This window comes from Pelodiscus sinensis, chromosome 3, assembly GCF_052426305.1.
Source record: "Pelodiscus sinensis isolate ZL-2025 chromosome 3, ASM5242630v1, whole genome shotgun sequence".
Taxonomy (NCBI): domain Eukaryota; kingdom Metazoa; phylum Chordata; order Testudines; family Trionychidae; genus Pelodiscus; species Pelodiscus sinensis.
The window spans coordinates 150,141,780-150,153,895 of NC_143054.1; the positions used below are offsets into that span (position 1 = coordinate 150,141,780).

The 12,116-nt window shown below is 42.1% G+C and overlaps 1 protein-coding gene across 3 annotated transcripts in view; it reads right to left on the bottom strand.

Annotated features, from left to right (window-relative positions):
• ANGEL2 (angel homolog 2) overlaps positions 1-12,116 on the bottom strand; it is a 35,541-nt gene extending 23,425 nt beyond the window's left edge. The window contains exons 1-3 of one of the 3 annotated variants that reach the window (XM_014575271.4): positions 11,882-12,116; positions 6,841-7,355; positions 2,772-2,887 (exon numbers count right to left, since the gene is read on the bottom strand). In XM_014575271.4, coding sequence (XP_014430757.4) covers positions 2,772-2,887; positions 6,841-7,355; positions 11,882-11,988 — 738 coding nt within the window. In that variant the 5' untranslated portion in view covers positions 11,989-12,116. Of the gene's footprint in view, positions 1-2,633; positions 2,888-4,460; positions 4,606-6,840; positions 7,356-11,881 lie in introns of those variants that run through there. The other 2 variants (XM_014575270.4, XM_025186401.3) reach the window with 2 other exon arrangements.

Below are 12,116 nucleotides of genomic sequence, written 5' to 3' on the forward strand. Positions count from 1 at the left end.
AAGCTATCTTTGTAATGGGTGAGATAATTAGCATCTTTGTTGAGACCCATACATAAAGTGTCAAATTTAAGCATGAATGACAATTCTGAAGCTTCTCTTTGAAGTAAGGAGTTAAAAATCGCTTTGAAGCAATATGCATGTTTTAAGGTCATTGAGAGAATGGTCAGTCTGGCTGAAATGGCAAGCAACAGCTTTCTCTCTCTGAGAATCTGATGTCTGTTTTATGTGCATTGATTCTTTGGTGAAGTGTCTGAGAAATTTGTCCAATGTACGTGGCAGACGGACACTTTAGGCACATGATGGCATAAATTATATTTCTGGATGAACAGGAATATGTGTTCTTGATCTTGTAATAGGCATGGTTAGGTCCAGTAATGGTGTCAGCAGAGTAAATATGTGGACAAAGCTGGCATTGGGGTTTGTTGCAAGGGAAAGTTCCAGGGTTGGTATTAGTGTGGTATGTCCTGTAGTTGTAGGTAAGAATCATCCTGAGGTTAGGTGGTTGTCTATAGGAGACTATGGATCTGTCTCCCAGAGCCTCTCAGAGGGTAGTATCCTGTTCCAGTATAGGTTGTAGTTTATTGATAATGCGTTGGACGGGTTTAAATTGGGGGCTGTAGGTGATGACAAGTGGTGTTCTATTGTTGGTTTTCTTGGGTCTGTCTTGAAGTAGATGGTTTCTGGGTATTCGACTGGCTCTTTCAATTTGTTTTGATTTCTCCAGGTAATTGAGGTTTACAAAGGCTTGGTAGAGATCCTGAAGTTCTAGTCTCTGTCAGTGGGATTAGAGCAGATGTGATTGTATCTAAGGGCTTGGCTATAGACGATGGATCATATGGTGTGTCCTGGATGGAAGCTGGAGGCATGTAGGTAACTGTAGGAGTCAGTGGGTTTTCTGTAGAGAGTGGTGTCTAATTTACCATTGGTGATTTGTATTGTGGTGTCCAGGACATGGATCTCTCATGTAGAATGGTCCAGGCTGAGAATGATGGTGGGGTGTAGGTTGTCAAAGTCTCCGTGGAATGCATCCAGTGTTTCTTGGTCATGGGTCCAGATCATAAAGATGTCATTGATGTAGTGTAAGTAGAGAAGAGGTAAAAGGGGACAGGATCTGAGGAAACGTTGTTCTAAGTCAGCCATAAAGATGTTAGCGTACTGTGGGGCCATGTGGGTACCCATGGCTGTGCCGCTGATCTGGAGGTATAAGTTGTCCCCAAATTGGAAATAATTGTGGGTGAGAACAAAGTTACATAGGTCTGCTACCAGATTGGCAGTGGTATCCTCTGGGATAGTGTTTCTAATTGCTTGTAATCCGTCTTCATATGGGATGTTGGTGTTGAGAGCTTCTACATCCATGGTAGCAAGGATGGTGTTATCAGGGAGGTTATCAATGTTTTGTAGTTTTCTCAGGAAGTCAGTAGTATCTCAGAGATAGCTGGGAGTGTTGGTTGCATAGGGTTTGAGAAGAGAGTCTACATAGCTGAATAATCCAGTAGTAAGCGTGCCGATACCTGAGATGATGGGGTGTCTGGGGTGTCCAGCTTTATGGATTTTGGGAAGCAGATAGAACAATCCTGGTCGGGGTTCAGAAGGTGTGCCTGTGTGGATTTGGTCCCGAGTAGAGGTAGGGAGTTTAAGGAGACAGTGTAGTTTCTTTTGGTATTCTGAAGTGGGATCAGAGGACAGAGGTTTGTAAGATGTGGTGTTGGATACCACTCAGAGAGCTGTTAGCATCTTCAGTGGTTAAGTAGGTAGCTTCCCAACCAACTCATATCACGATTGAGCCAATTAGTATGTGAATTGAATTTGTGGATGAACTATATAAAGATGATAGTCAAAGCCACATTTGCAAGTGAGCTCAACTACAGATAAGATATTGAGGGAGAAGAGGAGACTGCCAGCGACAGAGCTCTGCAGTGGACCTCCCACAGAAAGAGAGAGAAGGATGATGACTCACTGAGCAAGACACTCAAAGGACAGGAAGAGAAACAGGAAATGGAGTCATGAAAGTGCAGGAATGATGGGACTGAGAAACTGTTTGATAGTAGATGCACAAAGGAGAGTTTCAGATGTGGATGTGTAACTACTGTAGTGGGGATTACAGTAACACTGCCAGTAGCCATTGCCTCAGTCCTGGATCACTGAGAAAATACTACAGTAAAACCTGTGTTATCTGGCACGCTTGAGGATTAGGGCATTCTGGTTATCTAAAAATTCCGGTTATCTGAGGGTCCCATCAACGTAGGAAAAACCAATGGATAATAATAGTAAAACTCAAGTTTTTAATATTGGTAGTTTTGTAGTGTGAGGCAGTTGGTATCACATTTCTATTTTGAGTTAAAGATGATTAGTACTTCTGAAATAAAAAATTGTTAAGCGAACCATAGTAAACCAAGCCAAGCCTGTGCGCCTGAAGATGTGACAGTATTATGGCTGGGGGCAATGCCAGTAAAAGTTTTCTGGTTAACAGAATGCCGGATAACAAAGGTTTTACTGTATTTTGATATGATCCAGCAGTATTAATAAGCATGTTGTGAAAACTCAAAGGACATCCATTACACCGCTTATTTAAAACTACTTTTGCTTACGTGTTAAATGGTTCTCAATAAAACCCATGTTAGTTTTCCACTTACATCTGCATCCAGTTGTTGGATTTCCCGCAGAATGTTAGGAAATCTATAACCCCAGAATAACACTGGCTGTCTGCAGTGTTTATACAGGTGGGAGTTATCTTCTAACAAATTCTGTGAAAGGATATTATAAGACATTACTGTAAAATCAAATTTTCCCTTGTCTTCTGTATTGTTTTGGTCAATCTGCTTATCTTCAAGAATCTTCATTTTTTTACTTTTGTGACAGAAATATTCCCAGTGCCTTTTGATTATGCCTGTTAAAACATTAAATATCAAAATAAATGATCATGTAATACATTTGCTTTTCCACATATTGATCTTACAACTTATTTCATATACTACATATTGGACTTAAATTATTATTCCTCTTGAGAGCTCACTTTCCTTAAATTTATAAGCAAGTTTGTATCTGTTTGATTAGAAATATTTCAGACCTTCCATTTGAGATAGAATAAACTGTACTTGTATAAATTCCATTGTTTGTAGCCACTATCTGCCCCTCAATTCAGACTTCTATAAAGCTGGAGTAATCTATCTAATATATCCTGTGAAGCTCATTATGATCACAGCATCCACAGATATACTACTCACTGTATTTATAACTCTCCTGTAAAGTTTGGGGATGAGAGACTCAAAAGCTTTTGTATGGTTCTAAATTTGGAGCCATAAAACCTACCAAAAATGCCATTTCCCACCTTTGCATTCTCTCATATCAAGAACAGGGATGTAAGCAACTAGTCAAGAAGTCACTATCCTACTATCAGAGGGGTAGCCGAGTATCTGACAAAGTGGGTCTTTGACCACGAAAGCTTATGCTCCAACACTTTGGTTAGTCTATAAGGTGCCACAGGACTCCTCGCCACTATCCTACTACTCATTTAAAATCCGGTTCCCCCCAGCACGGTCTCATCAGTGTGGGAGAAGGGGGGGACAGAGGGGCAAGGGAGGCAGAGGCACAGCAGTCTGGAACCTGGCATGAGCTAGGACTGCTCACTCCCAATTCACGCCAGGTCCCGGACCTACATCCGCTGTGGCTCTGCAGTTTAAAATGTAGTAGGAGCTGGGCTGCCCTATCGACTAATCATGTATTCTAACTGTGTACTCAATACAATTTGTATTGAATACATGATTAGTCAATTACTCACTTCTTAACGTCCTTAATCAAGAAGGATAGAGGATCTGGAAACAGGTAACAAAACCCTTACTTTTATTTAAGGGACTCCTACAGCAATGAGTATACCCCTAGGAAGTGTTGACTTTTTATGAAAAGCTATTCAGTTCAGCTACCTTGATATACAAATATATTTTTACCATTTTGTGTAAGTATATATTTTATATATAACCGAGGCCAAAGATGTATGAAAGTTATGCCTCTTATTTCCTTAAAAGGAAGTGGAAGGACAGATACCTGAACCATGCTCTGATGAAATGTTATGCCAATGGCTAGCCCATCTCTGCTATTTAACTATATTTGGGCTAGTCCATTCTAAATCCTAAAATGGACTTCTATGATTGGCAATGAGGTAGTTTTGTCACTGTGCTTAAAGTAGTCAAGCATTCAGTGAATGTCCTTCTCCCCCCAACCTCCCGCCTCTCCTCCTGCCACTTCCAAACTCAAAAACAATATAGGGAGGTGTTGCCCAGAGTCCTCAGCAATCAAAGATTTTCCAGAGATAATACACTTCATCACTGTAACTCCACATCTCAGAGTGGAGAGAAATTGCACATGCTAAAGTACTCAAGGTGGGACACTGCCCATTGATCACTCCTCTTTTTGCCCGTCATTCCTCTTTTTGAATCCCTCCACTGACTTCTTTTTCCACTCACATATCAGGGCCTTTAAAACCATGTTCCTCCCTCATCTTATGGTCATTTATCACATTTTTTCCTATGCCCTGTGCTCCACCAATGATGGCTCAGATAATTCTCCCATTTCTGCTTTTCTGATGCCATTCTTGTGCACAGAACGTGCTCCTTGAGCTGATCTGAGACCACCATCTTCTCCTCCAAGTCTCATCGCTGGGATTCCTGCAAGAAGTCAGCAAACTCAAGATGTCTAGGTGAAGGGTCAGATCTGGATAGCTCATACATATCTAAATTTTAACATACATTTACTTGTTTTGTATAAGTAATTATATACCTCTTCTCCATCACTATTGCAAGCCACTTGCCTTTATGGGATTTAATTATGCAAGATGCTCTGTACACACACTCTTACACTGCAGGACAAAGGCTCAGCGGGTCTCAAACTTTACTGTACCACAACACCCTTCTGACAACAAAAATTTCATAACCCGAGCAGAGGAGACTGAAGTCTGAGTCTGTCTTAGCCCTGTCCCCCTAGGTGGTGTAGGCCAAAGTTAAAGTCCTATTGCCTCAAGGAGTGGGGGACAAAGCTGAAGCTCTCCAGGCAAGGGTGACCCCATTAAAACAGGTGACCCCATAAAGCCTTAGTTACCCCATTAAAACAGGGTGCGGCTACACACTTTGGAATCCTGACAGAGTTTGAGAATCACTGCTCTAGACTAAGTTATTTGGACGAGGATGACATTTTCCAGACAGACCTGATATTTTTCATCTCCAAAAAAACCTAAACCCTGACATTTCTTGCTGAGAACTGGGCATGTGGGAAGTGTCACTGAACATATTTTATATATAGCATACTTATTTTGCTTTTTAAAAATTATTTATAATACCATGCACAAACCTGACAGAGGCCTCTCGGCATTAATACCTATCACTAATTTCTTTTGGTAACACCAGAGGCTGGTACCTGAAAGGAGTCTATTAGAGAAGAGACCAGATTTGCCTGTGTGTGTGGAAGGATATATTTAAAAAATGAAAGGCATCAGAAGCAGCAACAAAACTTAGAAATTCCTGCTACTGCGGATAGGTCAGACTGCAGACATTAAGTTGGGCTAGGGTAGGTGGAATAATTTAAATGATTCTTTTTTGCCTCATTCACCCCTTTTAAAAAAGGGCTATTCATAATGTCAAACAAATCTCAGAATCAGATTACTTTAAAAAGCTCTTAAATAAACAGTTGAGTATATTCATCCTAGAGGGAATATGTTAGTTACTGCAGTTGACCTCACTGTGCTCTTAGCATCAAGCACAGCAATGGGCGACCTAGGCTAGTGAGTGGACCACATGAGTAGCCCACCCGCTCAGTGGGCTGCAAAATTCTTCTGGGATTGGGTAGTTTTGCTAACTGCATGTACCCAGTTCTCTTGTACATTTCAAAGCAGAAGCACCACATGGAACCTGGGGCCAGCAGGGGACTCTGAGTGCATTTCAAAGGTGGAACACCGCTGCCACGCCCCTGCCCCCTCCCACTGAGCTGGAGCTGAGGGAACTGGCTTTTAAGCTGGCTCCCCCCCTTGCTGCCACTTTTTGATAGAGGCAGCAAGGGAAGGGGGGAGAGACTAGTCGACTAGTGTGTCAACTATCCAATACGTTTTTGCTTATTGGATAGTCAATTAGTTGCTTACATCCCTACTTCATGTGCCCTTGCTTTGTATGCATGCCACTTTAGTAATACCGGTATGGAAAAAAAATGGGCAGAAACCAGTGGAATCTGGCAATCCTTTGTGTAGGTAACAATAAATTAAATGTCTTGTGGGCCATACGTGGAACCCTGATGAGCCACATGTGGCCCTCAAGCTGCAGGTTTCCTACCACTGAAAGCATGTTTACTTTAAATAACTAAGCATTCTGGCTTTCTGTTCATAAATAATTCTATTGCTGACGCAGTGATTCTCACTTAGACCTGATATGACTGGAATTTTATAGACTGAATTATTTTGAGTTAAGAAATAGTGCACATCTTAATGCACAATCTGTATAGGTACACTTGGTTAATGTTTAAATAGGTAAAGAAAACTGCAGCAAACCTGCTAAAATTATAATGTGTCGAAATAAAGTGACAAAACCAAAAATGCCACTCATAAAATAAGACTCTGACAGTCTCAAGCAGCATAAACTCAGCTCCGTCTCCTGGATTAAGGTTTTTAAGAGCACAAAAATCAAAACAGTTTAAAGGGCTCTAAGTTACAGTTCTTGACATTTGTAGTACCTTTTAAAGGCCAACGCTCTCCTAGTGTAGTTACCAGTAAAGAGATGGAATATAGAGGGCACTAGAAAATGATGCTTAAAGCCTGTTAAATATTTAGGAAAACACTACAGAAATAGAAAACTCCTTTTTTACCTCTTACGTTTGCAGTATTTGCTTCTTCATTTTTTGGTGGAGTGGAAAGACAGACTGCTTCATTCTGATTAGAGCTGTTAATTTCTTCACTAGGACTGCAAATATCATACTGACCACTGTGTCTTCTCCTTTTTGAAGAAGGTTCATCTCCCTCAGATATCATATTAGGACGAAAGGGATGAAAAAGAGAGTTCTGTGTGAAGTTATCAGGCTGCCAGTTCCAGTACTGACACGGTCTCCAAGGTCCCAAAAAATGGGGTGGTCTCCAAGGTCCCAAAAAATGGGGCGGTCTCCAAGGCTCCAAAAAATGGGGCGGTCTCCAAGGCTCCAAAAAATGGGGCGGTCTCCAATTCACTGTAAAGTCCCCAGTGCTGAGATACGGAGCCCAAGAATGATGACCATCCCACCTTATACAACTGGAGAGATGACTGTTCCAGCAGAATCTTTGAGGGACATCCCAGTGGGCAACCCAATCTCTGCCCAGCCTCTGCATGTGACGGGGCAGCATGGGGTGTCTACAATAAATGAATAAAAACATTATTTTTTATTCAACTAGTTCTGCTTACAGAACAAGAGATGCAGACTTCTCTGCAGGTATAAGTTTCCTAATTACTGATCATAACTTCTTATAGGATATTTCTCCCCAATACATTAATGTATACAAAGATAGTAGAAATAATATTTTCCTTTTAGAACTCACTCAGACGCTTGGATGCACAGAATAAGAATCTCATTATCAAAGCCAAACATGTTTTATAAAACTTCCATTTCTTCCTTCAGATACAGTTGGCCTATTTAAAATATATAGATTAACAAGCTATGTTATAACTAGGGTCCCACAAAATTCTGTAACAAGATTTTAAAAAACCATAAATTTCATGATTTCAGCAATTTAAATCTAAATTTTTATGGTGCTGTAACTGTAGGGGTCCTTACCCAAAAAAGTACTGCTACTAGCATTTCCAACTCTGAAGCTATTCCAGAAGAATATTTTTTCCAAGTCATAACATCATTTTCTTAAAATATCCTATTAAAATCTCCAGGATTGCTTTCAATAGTCAATGGGAGATGTATGCAATTCTGGGAGCCTGCAGGCCAATTCTGGAGGGTTGGCAACCCAAACTGCTACCCTTGTTTCTGTGCTGCATCTGGAAAGTAGTGGCTGCTTGCCAGGAGGCCAACTCTGAAGGCAGAGCTGTTGCCAGCAGCACCCCAGAGGTATGGATGGCATGGTACGGTATAGAGATGTTAGCGAGTAGTTGACTAGTCAAGTACCTGATAAGCATAAACGTATCGAGTAGTCGACTGAAGTATCTACTACTTGCTGCCTCTGAGAGGCAGCAGAGGGTGTGGGGAGGGAGGGAGAAGAAGGGAAGGGAGAGAACAAGAGCCAATGCCAGAGGGAGCAGACTTAAAAGCCAGTTCCACCCAGCACCATCTCTTTCTGTGGTGCTGCCCTGCTCCCCCACTGCCTCTATCAAAGGCAGTGGGGGCGGAGGGAGGGAGGGATAGGGGAGGCTGCTGCAAAGCAGCCCCTGGCCACAAGAGGGTCCCAGTGGGGAAATGCCCCTCCCCCACCCGCAGACAGGGGCTGCTGCTACCGAACAGCCCATGTTCCCGGTGGCCCTGGCGACTGACTACATTTAAAATGCAGAGCTACAGCACAGGTGGCTTCCAGAGCTGCCACCAGCCAGGACTGCCCATCACAAGCCTGGCTTGAGTCCTGGCTGAGCCAGTTCCTGGAGCTACCTCTGCTGTGGCTCTGCACAGTGGTTTTTATTGACTAATCATGTGTAGTCGATTAAAATTTGTATCGACTACACAATTAGCCAGATAACAATTTAACATCCTTACTACGGCACCGAGTGCTGCCTGTAGACCTGGATCCTCAGTCAGCAGCTGCTAGTCTCTGGCTGCCTAGTTGTGAAGGCAGCAGCGCAGAAGTAAGGGTGTCATTGTATGGTATTGACATCTTTTCTTCTGCACTGCTGCTGGTGGAGTGCAGTCTTCAGAGCTGGGTGCTTGGCCAACAACTGCCACTCTCCACCTACTCAGCTCTGAAGGCAGCACAGAAGTGAGCAACACCGTGACTACCCTAAAATAACCTTACGACTTCCTTGTAATTCTCTTTTAGGTCAGGACCCCCAACTTGAGGGCTGTGTCTACACTGGCTACTTATTCTGGAAAATCAGCCGCTTTTCTGGAATAACTTGCCAGCTGTCTACACTGGTTCCTTGAATTTCCAGAAAAGCACTGACAATTTACTGTAAAATCATCAGTGCTTTTCCGGAAAAACTATGCTGCTCCCGTTTGGGCAAAAGTCCTTTTCCGGAAAACTGTTCCGGAAAAGGGCCAGTGTAGACAGCACAGATTTCTTTTCCACAAAAAAGCCCCGATCGCAAAAATGACGATCGGGGCTTTTTTGCGAAAAAGCGCGTCTACCTTGGCACGGACGCTTTCCCGGAAAAAGTGCTTTTCCGGAAAAGCATCCTGCCAATGTAGACACGCTTTTTCCGGAAATACTTATAACGGAAAACTGTTTTAAGCATTTCCGGAAAAGGGTGCCAGTGTAGACATAGCTGAGAAGTGCTGGTCTCCCCCATGAAATACTTACAATAGAGAGTAAAAGCACACAAGAGCAGATTTTGACACATTTTTCAGGGCCATTAATTTGGAAGGGTCTTAGTTATAACTTTTTTCATATTTGATTATGGTTTTTCACTCCATAACTATATGAGGAGTACTGATAAGGGAGGTCAGATGGTAGATACAGTGCTGAGACCTCATTTATTCTATACAGATTCTTATACCATGCACTATGACTTCTACACTGAAGTTTCCTTAGAGAAGAAAAATTGTCACAGAACATATTCATAAGTGGGTTTCCTCTTTATAGCATATTTTGTTCTTTAGCACCACAAAGAGATTTAGTTTTTCTAAATCGTATTTTGCTCTTTAAAACTAAATGTTTAGCTTAAAGAGGCTAATAATTTTAAAAGGATGGGACAACGGGAAGAGGGATGCAAGGGAGGAGAGAGAAATTGCGCCTGCATCTCTTTTTTTAAAAAATATATACAAATATTTGAAAAGATTTTTAAAATGATTTCCCATTAAAGTTTCTCTTTCTTTTGGTAAAAGTTCAAGATTGCAGGCTAGTGGAACTGGTTTATTCTGAGTTTGGATGTTCTTGGGCAAATAATTCAGTTGTTTTTATTTTTAAGTGCCTTTTATACTCACTTACCTTACTATACCAAGGCATGTGGGAAGCTGTCTTAAAACAGAAACTTAAATCAACTACAGCTGAGTAAAGAATGATCAGAACATTTTCTGACAATTTACCTATTTTTGAGTGTACAAAACTAGAGCACATTACAAAGTTTCAACATTTTGCATGCATTTTTTCATTAGAGGAATTTGCAAGGAATCAAAAATCCACTTACTCTCAACATGCCATACTTGTGAATTTTGAAAATATGGTAGAAGCTTGCCAGCAGCCACATGGTCTACTGAGCTAAGCCCAAGCCCCAAAATTGGACAGTTCTGTGATCTAGCCCCACTTCTGCTACTGATTCATATTAGGGATGTTAAAATAGTTAATTAGTTAACTGTTTTAACTCTGCCACCAGACCCTGGCTGTGGCACCAGCTAGGTGCCATTGGAGTTCACCAGCAAGAGTCAGTTAACCAGTAACCATAGTGGTAATCCTCATGCTTACTGGTGTGCTTACTGATTAACCATTTAACATCTCTACATCCTTCACAGTTAACACTTTAAGAACATATGAACAGACAGCCATATCTGATCACACATTAAAATAATTAATTGGTTAAACCATTAAAATTCACAACAATGCAATGGGCAAAGCACAGGCACTGCTCTGGTCCCAGCTGGGGGCGGGGCCTACCTCCTGACTTCCACTCGGTCTACCTGTATAAACAGACTTGTAGCTCTCAACTGAACCAAATTCTTCTCTAGCAGCAACTTTTTATTACAACCATTCCTGGTCATTTACATAGAGAAACTAACACAAATGAGAGTGTCATGCTTCACTTAAGATGTAAGTGATGTTTACACCATTATGTAATAAGTTCTTTTTTACAATGTTTGTTTTATAATCACTCAGATTAGATTTTGTTCATAGTTCAGATGTAAAGCCTTTTAAAGTCATACCATTTTTCCCGTGTTTTGGAAACCACAAGTGAATTACAAAGAGAAGTACAAAAACATGCTTGACTTAATTGTATTACCTGAATGCCTGCTGATTCTAATCTGTAAGGGTATTAAGCATACAAATATGCTCTTCTTTCACTATCAAATTTCCCAAAGCATTTGTTTGCCTTTTAGTAGCCTTCCAGTTTTTGGTAAAGCATTGAATTCACAGAACTAAGGTTAGGCCAGTTGAAGCTACTGTCCAGTTGCTGCTCATGAAATTGCAGACGCATCATTAACTTGCAATTGCTAATGTAATGATACTTTCACAACAAGCTGTGTCACTGGAAAAATAGTCAGCTCCGTATTGGTTAGACTGCACCACACTAACATGGCTACATTTCTACCAGGAAGTGAGAGGCCTGAGATGAGACACTTGTAGTGAACTAAAACTATTCTGCTAAACGCAGGATTTTAACGTTTGATTACTTTCCTTAATATATTTATCTTCATGTATTCTAATGGCTTATCTGAATTTGATTGAACTGTAAGTTATCTGTCTAGGATTTACTGGTTCTCATTCAAAGCCTACAGCCCTACTTTCAGGAGGAGAAATGCTCCTTTCCCTGGCATAGCGAGCTGTTGGCATGCGTGGTGCCAATTTACTGGAACTGAACCCCTCTCGCCGTTTTAATCTTCAATTCACTCAACAGATTGTGAAGCAGAATGGGGCCGAGTGTACAGGGCGGACCACACAAGCTGGAGAATGTAGCTACTCCAACCAAGGCAGCTCCCTGGCCCATGTGAGGCGGTACCACTGCCTGCCTCCCCGCTCAGCTGGGCCCGCCGGCCCTACGCGCCACCTCAACCCCCCAGCGCGGCCCGTATTTACCTCCAGACAGGGAGCCTCACTAGCCGCTCCAGGCAGCTGCTCGGGCCGGCCGGCAGGGCCTGCGCGCACAGGCCCGTGGGAAACGTAGTTCTACCGCCTCGCTCCATTAGGCACCGCTCACGGCGGCCATGTTTGTTAAGGGAAGCCGAACTAGCTCAGAGCACCGAAGCTGAACAGCCGTCTCGGTCTAGGGCGGAGTATCCGGAGTTTGACCCCCGGGAAGCCATTTTAGTTA